At 31.6% G+C, this 22,776-nt stretch overlaps 1 protein-coding gene across 4 annotated transcripts in view; it reads left to right on the top strand.

Annotated features, from left to right (window-relative positions):
- Positions 1 to 22,776, top strand: part of exp (expansion) — a 107,682-nt gene that overhangs the window by 58,758 nt on the left and 26,148 nt on the right. For all 4 annotated transcript variants that reach the window (XR_001228209.1, XM_013321278.1, XM_013321276.1 and 1 more), the window contains exon 3: positions 11,740 to 11,897. Coding sequence is in view for 3 of the 4 variants with exons in the window: in XM_013321278.1 (XP_013176732.1) it covers positions 11,740 to 11,897 (158 nt within the window). In the remaining variant the exon portion in view is untranslated. The remainder of the gene's footprint in view (positions 1 to 11,739; positions 11,898 to 22,776) is intronic.

The raw sequence follows: 22,776 nt of genomic DNA, 5'->3' as shown, positions 1-22,776 counted from the left end.
TATAGTAATATTGTTGGTACAAAAGCCAAGAGTTCACGCATCACTACCATCGGTACGCAAGTTGATCGTTGGCCCGAAATAGATTGAATGGGATGATATATTAATGAAAGGTTTCGAAAGCTGGCGGAGCGTCATTTCCTGATAAGTATCAATCAACATCAGTTAACTCAAGCAACAAACAAGAGTAGAAACGAAGAAACATTGAATAATTACCATAGAGAACGATGATGGAACATGTAGAAATAGTCAACTGAGTATTTGAAATGTGATCTAATATGTTAAACTAGCTGTCGCCCGCGACACCGTCTGCGTAATTAATAGCCCATGTGATCTTCCAAACTATCATTTACATATATGCCAAATTTCAGCGAGATCCATTGAGCCGCTCCGAAGATACCTACAACAAACATCCATACATCTAAACAGTAACAACAATATACATTAGTAATCCAAAATAAAAGTTCCATTACAACGTATACATATTTTTTACTAATATTTTTCTTAGGTTTTTTATACCACCAAACTTTTCTAGCATTATTAAAATATCCTTTAAAGGTTTATATTTCAAACTTTGCAGTTGTCATTAACGATAGGAACAAACATACCGATAATTACATTCATACTAAACAAATATTAAACTAAATATTCGAACCAAATTATTCAAAAACTAATTTCTATTTCAATATTTACGATTAGTTATTACCAATTCTTAACAAGTATGTTACATTTTAAATGCTATTTGTTATTTCCGTAGACATGTGCTATGGCTGATCCATTTATGTAACTGAACATTACCACACGTGACATATTCATTGTACAAGCCGGAGCAACATGACGGTTCTAATTTACATGCAGTAAATCCCAACTACACTTTATCACCGGTCATTAAGAATCAAAATCGTAAAGCAAGTCTGTGTACACCATTTCACAATGGAGAGTTGACAAGTAACACCTGTTCAGTACATGCATAAATCGGTCAGTTAACAATTGGTTACATGAAGTTTTTCAACACGAGATGTTCTATAGAAGTTTATTAGAATAATTCCATGACTACTTTTAGGTAAATAATTCTTAGTAATTATTGCCTTACAATACGGAATTCAAGCTGTCGCTCGCGACTCCGTCCGCGCAGTATTAAAAAAAACTTAATTAGTATACTATGTGTTTTTCCAGACTTTGTTCTACATCTATGCCAAATTTCAGCGACATACATAAATCCATTCACCCTTCAAAAATCGATTTTAAATCAAAGGTCTTTTACACTCGAGCAAGATAGAGAGGAAAATAATCATAAAATCTAAGTTATTTAATTTGTAAAATTCAAAGTTCAGGCAAAAAATCCAAATGTTATCTTGCAGCAATCATTATTAACGTAGCAACCATCTCAATAATAAAACGCTGTTCGATGCTTACCAGCTCGTGACTTATATTGTCAAAGGTCAGTGCGACTTATTAGATTCGCGCGCTATGACGCTGGTAAAAGGATTTAGGTCCGACCACATTCCTTTGCAACAAGCTTTAGCTAAATGCTTTGTTGCATTATATACTTTAGTTGTATTATTTAAGTTTGATCGATAGAGCTTAAAAGCTGCACTCTAAGTGTATTATAGTATTATTTTCATCATTATCAATTAAAAATGCTATAGTATTTGAAAAAGTTAAAGTATTCGTGATACGTATCGCTGATAAATACATATCAGATTTTGAGACTCAAATTCGTAATGGTAGGAAAATTATTCATAGAAATTTTATAATGTTCTGAAATTGTTTCGATTATTGCAATGGGTTTTTATGATCGTAAGTAGATACATTAATAATGTTTGCATTTATTAACAATATATTGTTATTGATGAAAAAGGAAGCCCAAATTAAAAACAGCAACTGTGTAGGACAACTGGTAAAACATGTTCATAAAAGATTCGTCGAGACGACGTAATTGTTTAAAGGTCACACCGACCTATAAGATGTAGACATTTAATTAATGTATTGATTTTTAACTGATTTCGTTTTTTGATTTATGTTTTTGTAACTCATCTTAACAAAGACCGTAAGTTATTAACGACACCTAACTATATTTTTTAATGTTGTGCGAATATTGTGTTTATTCTTTTATTCAAAAGAAGATAAATCTAATTCAAAAACCATCGGTTTTTAATCGATTCTTAACTGAAATAAATGATGTTTAAATATTGAGACAGATGAAAATTATCGTTGCTAGCAAGGTTTTAACCTAGATTTTTATATCTATACAAAATATGTTTATAAATAACCAAATTTAAATTCAATTTTAAAAATATACAATGTTTAAAACATTTTTTGGATTCATGCGAAACACAAATAAACTAAGTCTAAAATAATTGATTCTACGACCTTGAGGCGTTAGTGTCTTCTTTAGTGATGGGTGGGATATGATTTTTTAATTTTTTATCTTTTTAAAATTGTTTAATTCAATTCCAGTATAAAATAGTTTAATAACACCGGATTCACCGGTTTAATAACACATTACCGGATCTAAATAAAGAACAGTGATTTAAAGCAATGCAACTAAGTTATTTGTTGTTTAAATATGAAGTAGATATAGTTTTACTTTTTGAGTTGTCGTCAAATCTTCATAACGAATCGTATTATATTTACCTTTATATAATTCTGTATACATAGACTGTGTATATAAAATGTATATAGGTAAGATGACCCGTGGATAAATACCAATCGAAGCATAAACTGTGTCTCCATTCACTCTCGGTATGTTGTCTCAACTTAAAAGGTCGACAAGGGATGACCAAGGTTAGAAGGTCGCTCTACTTGAGATCGGAAAAGATATAACTTTATTGTGTACAGTTAGCATAACAAAATATTAATTAAGTTAATGAAAAAAAGATTCTTTAAACCAATTTTTTTTTTGTTAAATTGATTAAAAAAGACCAACGTATTTTTTTACATAATGATATTGATATGATTGTTAAACTAATCATTGTTATTACTAGCTGTCGCAGGCGGATCCGTCCGCGCATAATTTTAAAAAAATAAGTAGCCTATGTGCTCTTCAAGACATTGATCGTTGGTTTGTACAAACGTTCTGGAGATACCTTCTAACAGACAGCCATGCAAACATTCACATTTATATTTTTATTAAGATAAGTACCTATTATATTTTTTGCATAAAACGCTGACATTTTAAAGAGTTTATTTCCCGATCAAGGCAAGCTTTTAATTACTCTGGTACATTTGTTAAAATGTACTAATTTGCGCTCCGTACTTAATACACTTGTACTATTAACGAAATGAATAATTTATTTGAATTCACTGGAATGTTGTTACTTCAATTACGTTCAATGATGAGAAATCAATTGACATTTTAGTACATTTAAAAATTCTTGCATAATATTTATTATGCGGTAAATTTCCTTAAATACATAAAAAATCAGTAACAAACATGTTTTATGTTGAAATTAATTTTATTATATATTGTATTTAATCAAAGTTCATCAAAATATCAAAGTGGTTGATCAGAATTAATCGCTTGCATTGTTTGTGCGTATTTGTTTATTTCTATTTGAGACTATTACTGATTATTAGTTAGGCAGTAGTAGTATATTTATGTATTCTAGGATATCTAAATAAATATAACAAGAAATATCAATAAGTTCAAGATACTTGCATATTCTATAAACTCTTGAGGTAATCAAGAAATTAAATTTGATTTGGTATACTATACACCTTTTTGAAATAAGTTTTTAACATACTTTGTGTTCGAAGTTTGTTTCTTTTGTTAGTCGTCAGAAGACTTTGTTGTTATTAATTTAGTCTGATACGTTTTGACGTTAATAATATTCGGACCTAAAAACGATGAAATTTGTTCACGAAAAGTTTTAAACAAACTTATACTCCAATGATTTCTTCTGAATTGTCGAACTTAATATCGATATCGGACTTAACGGATCGATAAACTCACGGGAGATTTTATTGTTTGATTATTTAGGTCAATATCAAACACATTTTTATAGCTATTGAATACATCTATACATATTAATAAAATTGGTGTATCTTTATGTTAAAATAAGAAAAAAAAATATTCCGTACGTCAGTATGTATGGATGTCGTGGGCGAACCCTAGTTGGTGACAAAAAAGGTGTCTGGTTGCATATTTCTTTATGTAATATTAAAGTTTCATTCAAAAGCAGTTTTATTAAATGATTTTTTTCTTTGTACTTGTTTTTCACTTGTTTTATATTACTTCAGCTAATGTTAGGACCAGTCTGCGAACGGTCGCCGGAAACTCGGACACGCAAGGTCATCCTACTGCTATTTGCTTATGTAGAGCAACTTTGAAACAAACGCTATCTGATTATCGACTTTAATAGTTTTTTAATTAAAGTTGAAAATTGTTTGTATTAGATTATTATAAAAAGAATGCGGAATCACTGCAAAGCAATACTTAACTGTGTATTACATTTTTCTTTGAAATTTGAATATTTAGAAAGGGTTATATACAAAATTGTAGCTACTTAAAACACGAGTTACTTCTTACAATATTAATATTATATTCGATAATATTTTGCGTTATAAATATTAATTAATCATATTTTAAATATATATATTTTAATTATAAAAATGACGCACCCATCCCTTTAATAATTTACAACTTTGAAGTGTCACAATTGTAATAAAATTCTTTTAGATTCGAGGAAACAAAATAAAAATAATGGTTTAAACAGGTTTTTGAGGACATCAATGTCTGCTTGCATTTGCCGAAAAGGTTTTAGTATGTTTCTGTGAATAAGTTTCAAGCATATGTTTAGATATTTATGCTGCAGCATATTCTTTGTATTCTTATTTATTATTTAAAGCAACTTTCAAATACTTTAACATCGAAATTTACTGGACAAACCTCTGCTAGGTAAATTAGGCAAGAAAATAGCGTCATTTTAAAAGAATTGCAGTATTTTAATTGAGTACAATGTATACGTCAAACCGTTGTATCTAGAAGTTAACTTCTTACTGATTTAAAAGAATCAAGTCAACTTATTTTACGGTTTTATAAAAATTTATATTGCATTCTTCACATTCTCGTTATAAAAAAATAGAAACGACAAAATATATTAATACAAGTTTTATGATAGTAGATTTTTACTCAGTTTCCCGAGCGCTCGTTGAAGTCTTTTGTTCAAGCGATTAGTATTGCAAAGAATTAATAATTTGACTTAAACCATTTTTTTAATTAGAAAAGAAAACAATAATTTTATTTATTTTGTACTATTTGTAGATATATAAAAATGATATGTACTTTGATTACGATAAAAAGATTAATATTATTTGTAAAGAATTTATACGTGTTAAGAAATCTTGTCGGTTGCTTATTTTAAAACTAATTGAATAGCGCTTTTAATTGCGACAGAATAAGTTATAACCGTTTTTTAAATTACGATATTTTTATTACAAACATTTCTTAAATTTGTACATTTAGAATGTTGTTTAAGTAATAACATTCTTACGAAATTTGTTAATTTTTTTATTTTTTTTTACTTTTGCGACATATGTTTATGAATAAAATTGACAAACTTTACATATCTATTACCGTGTCGAATGATAAAATTGCAAGAGTCCAAAAATTAAAAATATTTAGTACTTTAATCCAGAACCATTTAAAAAAATCGGTCAGTTACCTCTTAAAATCGATGGAAAATTAAATTAGATTGATTTGCCAACAAAAACCATACGTTATTAACGCCTTATACTACTCGCGAGAGCAGACTCTATATTTATAATACAGTATGTTTCAATTTAAAGTAATTACATTTAAGTTTATTTTTAATCATATTAATGTTGCAAAGCACATTAATATCACATTAGTATTATTTCAATGCAACGGGTAAAGATTTAAATATAATTTATAAAGAAGTAGTGGTTACAAGTTGTAAGGATCTAGATGTGGTCATCCTTGCAAGGTTCTGTTGTTTTTATAAAGGCTTACTGACGAATAACTAAGGAAAGACAAAAAACTTAATATGCTATGCATGATAGGGAAAGGATAGTTATTCGTAACGGTTTTTTTTTAATTTTGATAGCATATCTCTAATTACGATTTATTTTTATCATCATCAACCTGCCCTTATCCCTATCGAGGGTCGGCACAGCATGTACTACTCCTCCATACATCTCTATCAGCCGTCATATCCGAGTCTACCCCCTTCTTACGCATATCCTCTTTCACACAGTCATTCCATACTTTTTTTGGTCTTCCTCTACCCTTGTAGCCATCCACATTCAATCTCATTACTTTTTTGCTTATATCATCATCATCCCTCCTCATAACATGTCCAAACCACGCTAATCTTTTACTCCTCAATTTCTCGATCACTGGCGCTACTTTCAAACTTCCTCTAATATACACATTTTTAACTTTATCCTTCCTTGTCACACCACACATCCATCTTAGCATACGCATTTCAGCTACATGCAATCTTCTTTCATCCGAAACCTTGGTGGCCCAACATTCAGATCCGTACAATACGACAGGTCTTACGATGGACTTGTAGATCTGTCCCTTAAGTTTCATTGGCATTCTTGGATCACAAGTTACACCGGTGACCTGTCGCCATTTCATCCAACCTGCATTTATTCGGCTTTTCACATCCCGGTCAACACCGCCGTCGTATTGGACGAGTGAACCGAGGTACTTAAAATCGGAGCAGGTTGGTAGGTTTACACCATTTAAAGCAATTGGAGAAAAGCTGGTCGGACCACCAAAATCACAGAATAAATGTTCTGTTTTGGTCCTACTGATTTTAAGACCAGCTCTCTCCAATGTATCTCGCCATATTTCCAACCTGCTCTGTACCTCACATTCATCCTCCCCGACAAGCACGATGTCATCAGCATAAAGCATACACCAGGGTGCTTCCTCCTGTATGTCTGACGTCAGCGCATCCATTACCAGGAGGAAGAGATACGGGCTTAAAGCCGAACCCTGGTATAGGCCCACCGAGACACCGAACCTGTCGCTATCGCCAGCAGCGGACCTGATGTGTGTATTGGCTTGGCAATACATAGCACGAATAAGCTGCAGGTATTTCCCAGGCACTCCTTTCACTTTCAAGGTCCACCACAAAAGTCTCCTCGGAACCCTATCATATGCTTTTTCAAGGTCTACGAACACCATGTGCAGGTTTTTGTGCACACGCCTATATTTCTCGCACAGTTGACGAATAGCAAAGATGGCATCCGTAGTACCCCGTCCTGGCATAAAACCAAATTGGTTCCGAGTTACCTCACTCTCTTCTCTTATTCTTCCGTCCACCACTCTTTCCCAGGCTTTCATACTGTGTGACATGAGCTTTATTCCTCTATAATTGTTACAGATCTGCACATCCCCTTTGTTTTTAAATATAGGCACTAGTGAACTAGCACACCATTCATCTGGGATCACCTCTTCCTGTAACAACTTGTTGAAGAATAGAGTCAGCCACACCCATCCATCCGCCTTTAAGAGCTTCCATACTTCCACTGGTATTCCATCCGGCGATTACGATTACGATTTATTTTTATAATAAAATAATTTCCACAAATATTTGAAGTTTTATAAATGTACAATTATAAATGACTAATTAACGATATGTCTAATTCATATTGATTAGTTCTAAAAAAAATAATCAATGGCATTATACCTATTAAATTATACAAACTTTCGTGAGACATTATAATAAACTTACAAAAAAACGGCTAAACACTCACTTTATACGTCCGGTGGCCGAACAGACTGATGCAGGGCCTCCGATGGGCTCGAAACTAGTCGGTGCCACCAGACGAATATACGTGAGTGTTTAGCCGCTTTTATATAAGTTTGGCATTATACCTATTATAAAATGTACTAGATTTTTTTTACTATACCAAATTAAATACTTTGATTAATAAATCAATATAACATTAAGCGCTAACTACTATTTGATTGTTGACGTAATGATAAACAACATTTTATTTTCATAAAAACTAATACAAGGAAGTTCGCAAGGTGAAATAAAAAGTTTCAACAGGATGCTAAAGGGTGTTATTTTTCCCTTATACGACAACAATGTGGAGTCCTTTAAAGCGTTGACCATATATCAGTACAATGATTAAGCTTGAGTGACCGTAGGCCTTCGAACAAGTACAAAAGTAACTTAACGAGCACTATTCAACATAAATAGCACATACATGACATTCCGATCAACAATAAAGCCTTAGATTGTAGCAAAGATTTCTGTGAATCGCACATTAGCGAAAATGTTCCATTGCTGATAAGCTATTGATTCCATCGATATCAAATAATGTCATGTCAATGAAGACTGACCAATCATCATGTATTCATGATGTGATGGAACGAAAGTTATTGTTCTCTAATTGTTATAATTTAGCTCACTATACGTCCCCACCGAGGGGCTCGGAGCCTACCCTAAGTTAGGGGTGATCACGCATCACGATGCTTTCCTTCGCCGAAAGAACGTCGGATAAATATACATATGTAAAACGAAAATCGAAAAACACATTGGTACATGGCTGGTTTCGAACCCAAGACCTGCAGATTACAAGTCAAGTGCTTTAACCCCTGAGCCACCGACCCTCATATTTGAATTATTATTGCGTATTCTTAATATTCTAATATATTTTATACACATTTTATTACAGTTGCATGTAGTGCACAGATCTCGAATTTAAAAATAATGTAGTAACGTAATGTAGTAAAGGTTAAACAGGAGATAAAATTACAAATCCAATTGTCTAAAGTATAAGACTGTTTAAAAATATTATTTACTAGTTCCCCGTGACTTTGTACGAACGAAATTAAAACAATCTAGTCGTATAAATATAGCCCATGTCAACTGGGGATAATGTAGCTCTCCAATAGTGAAATAATTTATAAATCGGTTCAGTAGTTTCGGAGTCAATGTAAAGCAAACAATCAAATCTTACCTCTTTATAAATATAAATTACAAGGATACACTTTAACAGCGTTAATTCGTTAACCTGTTTAATAAGCTATGTATTTTTGACACGCTTTTTAATAACGTTATTAAAGGCTTTAAAATAATTTACTAACTTTATGTTATGTAATATCTTACATATTTACTACATAAATTCTAGTCAGACGCAGAAACATTACTCATATTCCGAGAATAATAGCAATTCTACTTGAGATTTGAGGTAATAACAATTTACTTTAGCGGTAGTTGACTCTGACCCGCACTAGATTACAAATTAACTGTAAAAGGTGACCAAATTTTGTCAGTTTGGATGGATGGATGGTGATATGTAACAATAAATTACGTAACTTCAAACCAACTAAACATTTCTGGATGTAATATGGAATGGCTATTGACTCAGTTTTTTTTTTAAATTTCGAATCGTGGGTGACAGTATTATAAAATTATTTCGTTAGAAAAATACATTATTGAACTAAGAACAAGTTACAAAGTTATGCAGCATAAGTTTTACTTTCATCAGAGAACCCGTGGTATAGCGGAACATTATCGAAAGTGAGATTCGCTATCATTATCACGGAGCCGGAAAGAAACAAAAACACTCTAACAATCCCAATTGACTGTTATGTAATCGCTTTAATAATACCACAAAACATGCCAACATGTTTCATTGTACGACTATATTAGGGATGTCCAAAATAAATTATTTTGAAACTTTAAGTAAAATTATTATTAATAATCAAAGTTAAAATTATAGGATAATCTTCTGTATATGATGATTCTATTTCAATATTCTTTGATCCACTCTTATTATTAGGAGTTGTTTATTAATCAAGTTTTGTTTTTACCAGCTTTTTGACTCCGAACCCCTCTTGTGATATGTTTTTAATTACGTTTTAGACTATCCCTCACCCTTATACCCAAAATCACGTGTTACAATTTTCAAAATATTATTAAAAAAAAATAATTGATTTGTTTTTCGTACAGCCCTAGTATAAGAAGAAACGTACGGCCTCCGTAATTATTTCCGATGTTTTTGTATAAAGCAACGGTTTATTTAGAGCTAGATATCTGCGGGAAAATTGCTAGTCTATTACGAGTAAGTAAAAACAAAGTTCTGTCTACACGGGACGATGACCACGTAAATTGTTTATGCGACTTTCATAGAGTAGTATTTGCATTTTAAACCTCAATTACTTATACAAAGAGTTAATTTTCCGCTGCGTTTTGCTATTAGAGAAATTGTTACTTGAATGTAGAGGTCACTAACACCGTAGAATATAGATCCATATTCATATATCCTATCCTCATCGATGTTCCGAAATAAAGCAATTTGTTGTAATATTGATTAATAAAACTGAAATGATAAAAATATAATTATAGTTAATTTAAAAGAAAGTTGCTACTTAAAAGTATAGCAATAACGCTATCAAAAATGTTTTTTTTTTGTCAAAGAGCACAAAGAGAAAAAATAATGTGAAGCTCTTATGTCATTCTCAGTTATGTTTGAAGAATATCAAATGTTAAATTACGTAAATGTAATTTAACTATCATAAAAGTGGCACTAAGTTTAAGTCAAGCAATTAAACAGACTCATATGCTCCAAGTAAGAAATAAATAACTAGAGCGTAAAATAAAGTTGCGGCCACACTGAGCGATGTCATTACAACGTTGCCAAATCGGGATTAATATCTGAGACATTAGCAATCTCGTCTTACAAAAGAACACACCATGACACAAGGTCAATGTTTGAAGTGTCGCAAGTTAAATAAAGACAAAGTATGAACCATAATTTAACCTGGATATTGTTACAAAGTTTTTTAAAAATTTCTTCAAGTAACATTGAGTTTCGACTGGATAAAAAACATGTATAAACATATTATTTACTCAATGTTATCAAAGGGAATTAGACATCAACATGTTTTTATACATGTTCTTGGTAGTGGAAACTCACGTTAACACTTTCAAACAATGTCTTCGGCACTTCGTTGACATAAGAATGTGAACTTTGTATAACGGAACTAAAGAAATGCGGGATTTCAAAGAAACGTTACACGAAAAACGGTAGTAGACATACAAAAGAATAGCATAAAATGTTGTAAACCACACCATTTTTATACTATTCTTTTGATATAGTCGGACATTTCATTAAATTTTGTTCTTGTTTATTTTTCTTCTGCATCACAAATGTACTATCTCACAGTTATATATCGTCTCCGTTCTCGCGGAATAAAAAAAAATCTTAATTTGTACTCTATGTGTTCTTCCTGACTATGTTCTACATCTATTCCAAATTTCAGCGAGATACATCAAGCCGTTCTGGAGAGATCTACTATCAATCCATCTATCTAATCATTCATCATCATCATCATCAGCTCACTATATGTCCCCACCGAGGGGGTCGGAGCCTACCCTAAGTTAAGGGTGATTAGGCCATAGTCAACCACGCTGGCCAAGTGCGGGTTGGTTGACTTCACACATATCTTTGAATTACTTCTCAGATACGTGCAGGTTGCATCACGATGTTTTCCTTCACCGTAAGAACGTCGGATAAATGTACAAATGTAAATCGGAATTCGTAAAACACATTGGTACATGGCGGGATTCGAACCGAGGACCTGCAACTAATCATTCGCTTTTAAAGTATTAGTAAGAAGTAGCTTGAAAATGTGTAGGGACATTTAATACAAGATTTTGATTTTCGAAAACTTACTTAGTATTTTGTATAATAATATATTTATTGAACATGAAATCTTCTTAGCACTAATTGACATATTTTTTACAGGAACACATACAAGAAGTACTAGACAAATGGACACAGATCGACGACGAAATCTGGGCGAAGGTGATTGTCTTTGAGAAGAATCGACGCGTGGCGAAGGCATATGCGCGTGCGCCGGTACTCACTATAAATGGATCTGACGACGGCTTTGATGGCATGAGGTCAGTTTTATATTTTTGTTTACAGTATAACAATATGTATACAGTATGGTGTTCGCCTTTGACTCTAACAAGAGCAATAAAAGAGACATATTCATTATTTCATAATGTTTCATTAAAATAGTATAAATAACAAAACAAATGAACCGATAGATAATAATTCCCTTCAATTAAATCATTAAACGCATTTTCGTCGATTATACAATTAATATTATCAGCACGTGGCTGCTCTAAATTCTGAGTACAAATAATTAGTGATTACGAAGTCTTTGAAGTTATTACAGCAAATGCATGTTGACAGTAATTATTTTAATAAGCAACCAGCAAATTATAAATACGTCTCAAATTGATTGAGATTTGCTTTGCGTAAAAAATATTTGTGTTACATTTCAAAGTTTAAGGATATCAAAGTAACCTACCGTGGGTTTCCGAGACCAAAATCCGTTTAAAGCATTTTGTTATGTTTGATAAAATACTGATTTTGGTTTCAGAAACCCATGTCTAATGTGTTAATTTAAATGTTTTAGTGTTGTGCCAAATTTGAAGTATAATAATCTCTCATATGTCAGTGTAAAAACCAAAAATGTGTTACATAAGTAAATATTTCATAATCCCTCAGTTCATATACTTATAAAGTATGCAATAATTGCAATTATTTAATATTTAAAATTATTTTAATTTTGTTATAAAGAATTTAATAAACGCTGTTAACAAAAGACGCGGGTGTAGCGAAGCGTGCAAGAAACAAGGTCGCTTAGTCGGCCATTACCGAAGTTTCACAGTTTCACCGGTTTTTTTAATGTCGAGTAATAACTTTATCAGATCTACACGAGTTCGTATGATAGTGAAAGTTTGTACCTCAGCTGTCGAACAGTTTGTATTAGGCAATCGTGCGTGCAAATGTGTCGATAAGTTATTTGATTAGTACTTACTCAACTCCTGTCTACTGCAGACTACAATTTCTCGGTTACTCTGTAACAAAGTCCATCTTACTAAAATATAAAAGCAAATGTTCTCATGGATGGATGTTTGTAAGAAGGTATCTCCAGAACGGCTAAACGAATCACAATGGAATTCGGGATGGATATAGAAGATAGTCTGGAAGAATAAATAGGCTATTAATTATGTTTTTATTTAAACCCGCACGAACGGAGTCGCGGGCGACAGTTAGTACGATACAAAGATCAATTTTAAATATTTCTATTAAACTTGTCCTCCTATCCTATCCTCTACATAGGTAATTGCTTTTAAAATATAATTCTAACTATATATGTACATATGTATATCTTTTACTAAAGTGAGATATTAAACAATTATTTATATTTATTCAGTATCTTCTAAATTAAAAAGAGACCACCCAAGCGTTACCTTTGTATAATAAAATATAAGTTGCAATGATAAATCTACACAAGCTATTTACTCTCAATGCAACATGGTCGTATTTGATATAATTACACTCTCTCTCTGGGAAATAAATTAAATAAGACAAAGAGGTGTTTGGTAGAGAGATGTGATCATGCGGAATATCTCCTCAGTGGCCGGTAATGACACGGAAGTCTCGCAGTATAGATCATCAAGCCCCTGTTTATGTTAATGGTGATTTATTTCAAGTAAGTAAAGTACTAAAAAGTAACTAAGACTGCGACGAGTAATAGTGATAAAAATATCACAGTAATTTGATCGTAATCTTACTTCTTACTAATATTATTAATGCGAAAGTTTAGATGGATGGATGGATAGGTGGATGCATGTTTGTTTGCTAGAATGGCTGCATGGATCTCGCTGGAATTTAGCGAAGTTGTAGAACATGGTAATATACGACATAAGTAATATTTTTAAACACAATATACTATATTTTATAGATTTTTATATCTTACTTAATTTCAAAATACGTAATAGATATTACTGTTAGTAGCTAGTAAAATTATAAAGGTTTATAATTATAGTTTTAAACTTTATTTGTTTAATGCGGTAGTAAGTAGGAAGTGTCGCAGTTCGACGTTCGTGTGCTATCAGATGCTCACACACGAAAATCGGCATTTTAATGAAAGTCCGAGCTCTCGCAGGCTCATTTAATTAGTCTCGATCTAATGTACGCGGAGTCTAACAGCGAACAATAAAGATCGAACATTCCCTGTGGTAATAATTAGGACTGGTTCACGGATGTCTGATAGGGAAATGGCAATTCCTTTTATTTGAATTACAAGTCGCTAAGTAGCTACTGAAATTGTAATTTGTTAATTGTGATTCTTTTTTGTTTAATTATATTATTTAATTCAAAACAGTTGAACGACAACAAACATATCAACTGGGATGGTGTATAAAACATATAATCATCTTTGTTGTTCAAATTAAAATTGCTTTAAGAAATTATTAATCAAATTTTTAATTCTAGACACAAAGTTAGAAAATGTTCCAATATTTAAAAAACGTTATCTTACTACCTTACTAATATTATAAATGCGAAAATTTTGATGGTTGGATGGATGGATGTGTTCGAATATACCTCGAGAACGGCTCAACGAATCCCCATGAAATTTGACACACTTATAGAATATAGTATGGAAGAACACATAGGCTACTTTTTTTTTTTTATTCCGCCTGGACGGAGACGCGGGCGACAGCTAGTCTGTCTATAATTTCTTATAGCCAGTGAAATCGATCGAAGTAACAGCTACACTTATTGTCAGATACCTATCATCAAACTTGTTGACCACCTGACGGCAACAGATGGCTCTAACATTGTCTAGCGTATACGATAATTTGATATCCGACAACAGGGCCACTTACTGACATGCATACAATTTATGACCATAAACAAAACGCTCGATTTGTGAATAAAGACGTTTTACAAGGAATCAAAATTATCATATTTTAACTTACAATCTTTTGTTTTTTTTGTATATATCCGAAAATCATCTTGAGGCCTTTTGAGTTTTTAATACCGTTAAATACTTGCTTACTTACATGCTGAATTTATTGACCATATTCATAAATCTAAGTTCATTGGTACTAACTACTTATGTTGAATAAGGAATAATTTAATCTAATTTTCTTGAATGGAAATTTTTAGATACAAGATTGTGTCCCAGTGTCTCACGCATGTTAAAAGAAAAGAGTTTTTTATATAATTCCTACATTCTAACAGGTGGAAGTGTAAACAATTCGGTCGTTGTGGTCGCATAGCTAGGTGTTGCAACAATATCTGAATGTTATTGTTTATTGTGTTCTTATCGATATCTACATGCTTTGTTAGTGCTGTGCGGAACCCGCGAGCTCGCACGAGCGCCGCACAATGCCTCAACTAGCCTTGCTTTTTGTGGAACTAAAGCGTAATGCGGTACCATATGTCATTAATTTAAGATTATCTTGGAAATTGATAATTTAAATTCGTATAATATGTGCCAAGTAATACGAAATAGAATAGTCTGGGTTGACGTTTTGTATTTACTTCGAGGTTATAAGAGGAAGGAAAAGCACGAACGTCAATTTAGGAAATTTTGGAAAACTAAAAGAAACGATTAGCACACACAACATTGTAGGTATATATATTTTACAACTAATACATTTTCGAATCTTAAAAAAAGAAAACTTATAATGTTCTAAATTTAAAAATTATGAATAAAAAAGCGTGTAAAAGATCCGTTATAATATCAACCTTCTTTGTCGTCATTCCAACATTAATTCATTGGATAATTAAACGGTTTAGTATTCAGGAATCAAATATTTTCTATTAAAACTGTTGTTTTGTTTATTGTATTCTATTATTTATTTCGTAAGAAGAGTTCATATTTAAACATATTTACTTTTAAATTAAAGTCATACATCAAGATAATATGAAATATGCAATAATGTGGCATGACATAATTGTTTGATACGACACGACACGATTATAGCAGGGGAGTCGGTTCGAAAGTGGGCCGACATTGAGGTAGGCTTTTGCAATACTTCTCAATGCTCGGCGTCAACGAATTTGTTGCAGATCTTATGAAACTGATATTTTTTATATAGCGATAGCATGACACATGCAGCCGATAACTATACTAAAATATAATAAATTTGCAAAAGTATTTATGCCAAGATTTTTGCTAAGGTTGCTGATTTTGAAGATTTGCTAAGATATACAATCGTAAAAAATAGCTAAAAATGTTCCTTGATAATTAGCAAGCGACTTATATATAAAAGTCATAATCTTACTGTTTACTAATATTATAAATGCGAATGTTTACATGGATTGATGGATGTTTGTTTGAAGGTATCTCTGGAACGGCTTAACGAATTTTGATGATTGGCACACATGTAGAACATAGTCTGGAAGAACACAAGCTACTTAACTTTTCTTAAATTCCGCTCGGACGGCGTCGCCGGCGACAGTTAGTAATCATATAAAAGAAAAGTTCACAAGGAAAAAAAAGAGAAGAGATGTAACAATCGACAAAAAATACGTATAGCAAATTTTCTGGCCGCAGACCGGTATTTTCTTTACTTCATGTCTTTCCATTGACCGCATCCGTATTACGTATGTGTAGGCGTATCACATATCATTAGACTATCTATCTCTGAGTAGTAAATGGTCCAAGTTTAAGTAGAGCAGTTCTCTAGTTCTAATGTCAACATGCAAATATCAGCTATCTGATCGTTGGCAGACCGGCGGGTTAAGTTGCTCCTGTCGTGTTTACAGCGATGACTGGAATTGATTCGTCCCACGGCCGCGCGTGCCGGCCTAGACGCGCCTGTATAAAGGTATACACACACTAGAGTAATAAACTATCAAGAATTAATAATGTAGTGCCTGAAATAGAATTACAAGAACTAATTAGGTTCAGAAACCCATGGTAAATGATGACAACATATTGTTATATCGGTTTTATCAAAGATAATATACAAAGATATGTTTTAATTTCTATCAAGTAGCTAACGCTGTGACTCTGTCCTCGTAAAGTTAAATTATTAATTAGTAGCCTACGCACTATTCCAAGTTTTAACCTATCTCTGTTCCAAAAATCATCCTGACTCTACTCTTCAATTGATGATAACAAATATCCATTTAACTTTAAGATAAATGCATAAATTCAAAATTTATTTCTTTGCAATTTTAATAAAGCTAGAATAGTGTTTGAAAATCTCACTTATTGTAAACACATTTTCAAAAGAGAATAACAAATGTGAATTCAAAGCAAATTGTGCGATTGCGTCATGAATACAAAATTAACTCTTGGATGACATTTAACATATCAGTTTTATAGATTTAAAAAGTCTATAAAGTTATTTTACTCTACCTTCAAGTATTTCCGGTAATGTGTTATTGAAAAAATAATTCGCTTGTTTCTACAATCGCAAAATATATAAGTGGCTTCTTAAATATAATTCAAAGCTCTCCTTTCTTAATTCGGGACTGACATTCAAACATTGTTACAGTAAGAATAGATGATATTTAAATATTTTGATAGTAAAAAGTAACAATGTAGTTATAATTTCATTCATCCGGATCAAACTATCCAAACAAATACATAAACTCATTGCGCTAACAGGCCATGTGAAAATGTGACATCAAGTGAAAGTGAAGTACGGACCGGACAATGTAATCTTACAATCTTCAATCTGTCTTGTAGATGGCGCTGCTATGCGCTGATGTTATACAATGTAGACATCATTTACACGTTGATTAAAGACATGTCGATCGAAAACTTTGTTTGTTTCTAATATAAAGAACAAAAGTGTTGCGTTGAAAAATCTGATATTTGTAGCTTCTAATTATACAAATATTTAACAAAAAAGAATTACGAACAAGATTGTGGTTAGATTAAAATCCAATGAAATCTCACATGAATATAGTTTTTTTTACTTAGTAGGTGAGAGAGATATCAATGCTCCTTAAAATTTTCCATCACAATTTCTCATTTGCGATCTTTTACCGTTTTTATAAAGTTACTAGCTGTCGTCCGCGACACCGTCCGCGCGGGATTAAAAATAGATGTTGGCCGATTCTCAGACCTACTCAATATGCTCACAAAATTTCATGAGAATCGGACAAGCCGTTTCGGAGGAGTATGGGAACGAAAATTGTGACACGAGAATTTTATATATAAGATTTTCGTATGATGTTGGTATTTTTACATACAAATGTTACAAAACATACTTCCGCAAAAACCTTTGAGCACTAAATATTACGCAACTTATTTTGTAATTAAAAGTTTAATTGTATAACAAAATCATTATGAACAATCACGAGGTGAATTAGTCGATTAACCTACATTAGTTGATCAATCATTATGTTCATTGTTCTGAACTTTCAAAATACATATATCGATACGTGATATCGATTTGCGATATCGATATCTTTTGACCTCATTCTTTAAATGGTCAGAGTATTGTTCTATATTACTATTAATCATAGTTATAAGTAACTAAGTTTAAATCACATGAGAATTGTGCTTGATTTATTTTCTTTCAAGACCAATCAAAGCCAGGTAACAATGATCGTTTTTTGTTTATATTTATAACTAGCAGTCGCCCGCGACTACGTCCGCGCGGAACTAAAAAAAGATAATTACCAACCTATGTGTTCTTCCAGACTATGTTCTACCTTAATGGCAAATTTTATCTAGATCCATTCAGCCGTTCTGGAGATACCTTCAAAGATCCATCCATCTAAACATTCGGATTTATAATATTAGTAACATAGAAATTATTATAGTAATCGCTAAGAATATATGTCCTTAACTAGATATTTTAGTATCGTCTCTCCGATTCTATACTTAGTTTAGTTAATATTTTAGAAAAGACAAATGACCTTGACACACTGTTCCTAATTCAAATAATAAGGGACAGATATAACTTAGGTTATTAGAAGAACATTACCAATTAGAGATGCGTAAAATTTAATAGAGTAGCGATTTATTTACGAAATTAAACCATACTGTAAATTTTTAATGCAATTTTAAACCTTATGGTGAACGAAATAGAAACTGAAATTCATCTGCACATGTTCGATTACTTATAATGTTAGAAGCAAACAAAACATTAGTAAGTTAGGCAATAGCCTCAGGCCACAACTAAACTTTTCTAACAAAACTGACAGATTGACCTTTGCGTTATACGATTATAACAAAGCGGAGCGAAATGTATCAATATAGATCTCAAATAGACTTTTGTTGTCTATATTTAGACTTATTACTTTAATGGAGAGTCAAGGATGGCAATACCACACTTTTGTGCTCTTTCACGAATTTTAAAAAGACTATTATTTGAATATTAAGAACACGCTGTGACTGCGACTTTGTTCGCGTGAAATATTGTAAATTATTTAAGCTAATTATTTAACTTTAACTTATAAAAGATTACAACAAAACATAGTAAAGTTACAAAACATTCACATAAACCTAACATAATGTATCACAAACTTTCAACCCTTATTTTGCAACCTTGAGAACAAAAATTTTCCAAAAATTGAATGTTATATTTATTTATATCAAAGTATCAGTAGTTTTGGCGTGTTAGAGATACATACAGAGTAACTTTTGCATTTATAATATTACTAAGGTTATAGAAAGAGTACGACTTGTGTCTAAAAACGTATGTTGTTATTCAGATTTTTAATTTATTCAGGAATTTTGCACGTAAATGTTAATGTTTCCTCAAAAGATATATCAATGGTTACCAGTCAACCTTTTGATACGAGATTCCTTTCAAGTACGTCCAATGTTGAAATATGCATTAATTCGCTATTTATAAATTAGTCAAGTAACCTTTGCTTGCTCAATAACGCATCATGAAGATTTTAAGCTCATTTTAATATCTATGTAATGATACTAAATAACATATTAATCTTAGTAAACATATCATAAATAGTTACATAGGATAATCGACTTTATTAATATAAGTATAAAGGTGTTTTTTTTTATTTTTAACATCATTATTAACTTTGATGGCGTTTAGGAACTTTTAAAAAGTTTATTAACTATTTAAAAACTTCAAATTTAAATAAAATTAAGTTATTAAAAACGTTTTTTAATGAAAAAATTTCACGAAAAATGTATTAAGTTAATCGTAAGTTTGAATATTATCATAGACTTGAAACTAGTACGCAGTTATATTTACTTAGTGTATAGTTATAAAATATTTAGAGCCTCGTTATCCTTTATAAATATTTATATTTATTAAATTCACCCATAAAATACTTTGGCTAGTCAAAGTTCTTAGTATTATTGTCAATATCTATGTAAAAAGTAAAATGTTTAAAGCGTCAATAGCCTAATGGTTAAGGGTACGGATTTCCGACCACGAGGTCGGGGGTTCGCATACCGCCATTCGACTATTGTCGTAAACCATATCCTAGAACAAGCCTAGAGCTTAGTTGGAATGGTTAAAGAAATATTAGTAAATTTACAAAAAAATCCGTTAATATTTAAAAAAAAATAAGAGACTTGGAATGATGCAAGATGATTTTGAACAATTTATTATGAGAAAGACCTTGGAAAATGTGCATATAAAGAATGAAACTTATATTCGAGTTTCTGAATTCACGACATGTAACTGACAATGATAAAAAATAATATAATATTAATTACGTTAATTGTGTTTATTAGAAATAACTATGTTAGTTGGAACGTAAAAAAAATTACGGACATTAAAAAAAATGTGCGGTTCAGGTATATATTTTTCTAAATAATCTCTCTTTTAAATACAGTAGATACCTAGACGTTTTTCTGTTTCAAACTACGAAACTACTTAACCGATTTGATAAATTATTTCTCTATTGTGAAGCTTCACTATCCTAGGCCTGTATAGGCTGTATTTTTTACTTTATATTTTTAATTCCGGACAGACAAAGTAGCGGTCACCAGCTATTTTAAATAAAGATCAAAGCTTAATTAAAAGTTAAATATTCATAGTATAATAATAAGATGAAATTCTTTTGATGTAGGAAACGTGTAAATGTCACACGTGAACAGATGTCATGATGAATACATCCTGTTGTTTGACAGCGGTGCGCCACGGCTGCCGGGGGCCGGCGGCTCAGTAGGTGTGTCGAAGGTCGACAAGTTCGATCCGCATAGCGCCACAATGCGTACTCTAATATTCATATTCGTACACCTTACTTATTCTAAGAATTAAATGAACAAAAAAATTAAAAAAAAAGTGTAAATTATGGGATTATAATTTTTTAATGATATATAAATATTTACTGCTGTAAGTGAAATAAAATATTAACAAAAAAGACAATGAAAAGAAGTTTTTTTTAAATAAAGTTCCTTAAGATTGCGACAAATCATATAATCTGCTAAAGACTATTTCTTTCCTTTCTTCAACAAATAATACGAGACGATTATTTAAATTTATAAACATTTCGATTTAAAGCGCTATTTCGGTCTTTTTCTACATATTTTACGTTACTTTTTATTCTGCATCCGATACCGTTTTGAATTTATTGCGGGTTTCGATTGCTATGCGTATAACTTGTCCGTGTTAAGTGTTCATTAGTTCCAGTTATTGTCAGTTTAGTTGAAAAGTATTTGCTTTCCTTAAGAAATGTGTGCAGTGTGATTCAAGATTAACATTTTGTCGTTGGCGTTAATGTCTGTGTGGTCCCATTGTAGTATAATGAGATACCGACTTGAATATTTGCGAATATTTCTCGTTATCTACTTCGTAGTTTTGAATAAAATTTAGAATCCTCGTCTCATATATAAAATTCTCGTGTCACAATGTTAGTTAACATACTCCTCTGAAACGGCTTTACCGGTTTTTAAGAGAATTTTATATGCATAATCTGTGGGTCTAAAAATCTGCTACTATTTTTTTAATACCACGCAGATAAAATCGCGGGCGACAGTTAATAGTATATGAGAAAAGAGATAAACGAATGATAATTGTGTATGACAAAGTAAGAGATTAAAAATGAATAAAATTTCGACATAGCACTTATCCATAAACATATTGTTTGTTTATTTGTTGTTTACCTTTCACTTTCTTTGAAAAAAGATAAGGGTAACAAAAATGTTGTTGGAAAGTGTGTCGTGTACATACGCGTTATGTTTATGTAAAATATTATAATTTATTTCTCAGAAATATCATTTGCTATTTCAACCCAAAAGTATAAGTTCAAGTTATTAAAATATCAAAAACTTAGTTCTAAATCGTAAACGTACTTTAGATATCTTTAAGCTAAGTGCATTTCGCAACAAGCTAGGTGCAGTCTGTGGCCGTAATTTACAACTGTCCTGAACTTTGCTATAAAGTTTAAACTAAATGTTATACAGACTGACTTTAATGAAACAATGAGTTATTGTAGTTATTTATGACGCCAATTGTGTTACCTTTAGCATACATTGTTTATACATAACTTATCTTACTACGAGAGTTAGTTATTTGATGGTTACATATGATTTTTAAGGAGTTTTGAATTCATTTTTAACATATCTACTCATAAGAATTTAATTAAAATTGACTACCTTTTCACTTGTTTACTTATGTAAGCAAATAGGGCATACGTCCATGCGGAATTTAAAAAAATGAAACTAGTAAGAGCCCGACTATGTTCTACATCTATGCTAAATTTCAGCAAGATTCATGCATCCGTTCTGGAGATATTTTTAAAGAAATATCCATCCATCCACCTAAATATTCGCATTTATAATATTAGTAAGATTAAGTAATGTAAAGCTCTTGTTTATATTTAACTTTTAAATTGTTTTCCGGCAATTCGCATAACCAATAAAATACATTTGTAAGAAAAGCAAAAGAAAGCGAGCTTGATAACAGTGACTTGGAAGAATGGCTCAGTTATTAAGTAGAGCATTGAGAAAATACACAAGCGATGCTAAAAAGAAAGTAACGACGGCGGGATCAATTGATTTCATGCTCGGGAAAATCGATTCCC

The sequence above is a fragment of the Papilio xuthus genome, unplaced genomic scaffold (assembly GCF_000836235.2).
Source record: "Papilio xuthus unplaced genomic scaffold, Pxut_1.1 DF825946.1, whole genome shotgun sequence".
Lineage (NCBI taxonomy): Eukaryota > Metazoa > Arthropoda > Insecta > Lepidoptera > Papilionidae > Papilio > Papilio xuthus.
Note: the sequence above shows the minus strand (reverse complement) of the source record. Positions and strands in the feature narration are given on the sequence as shown.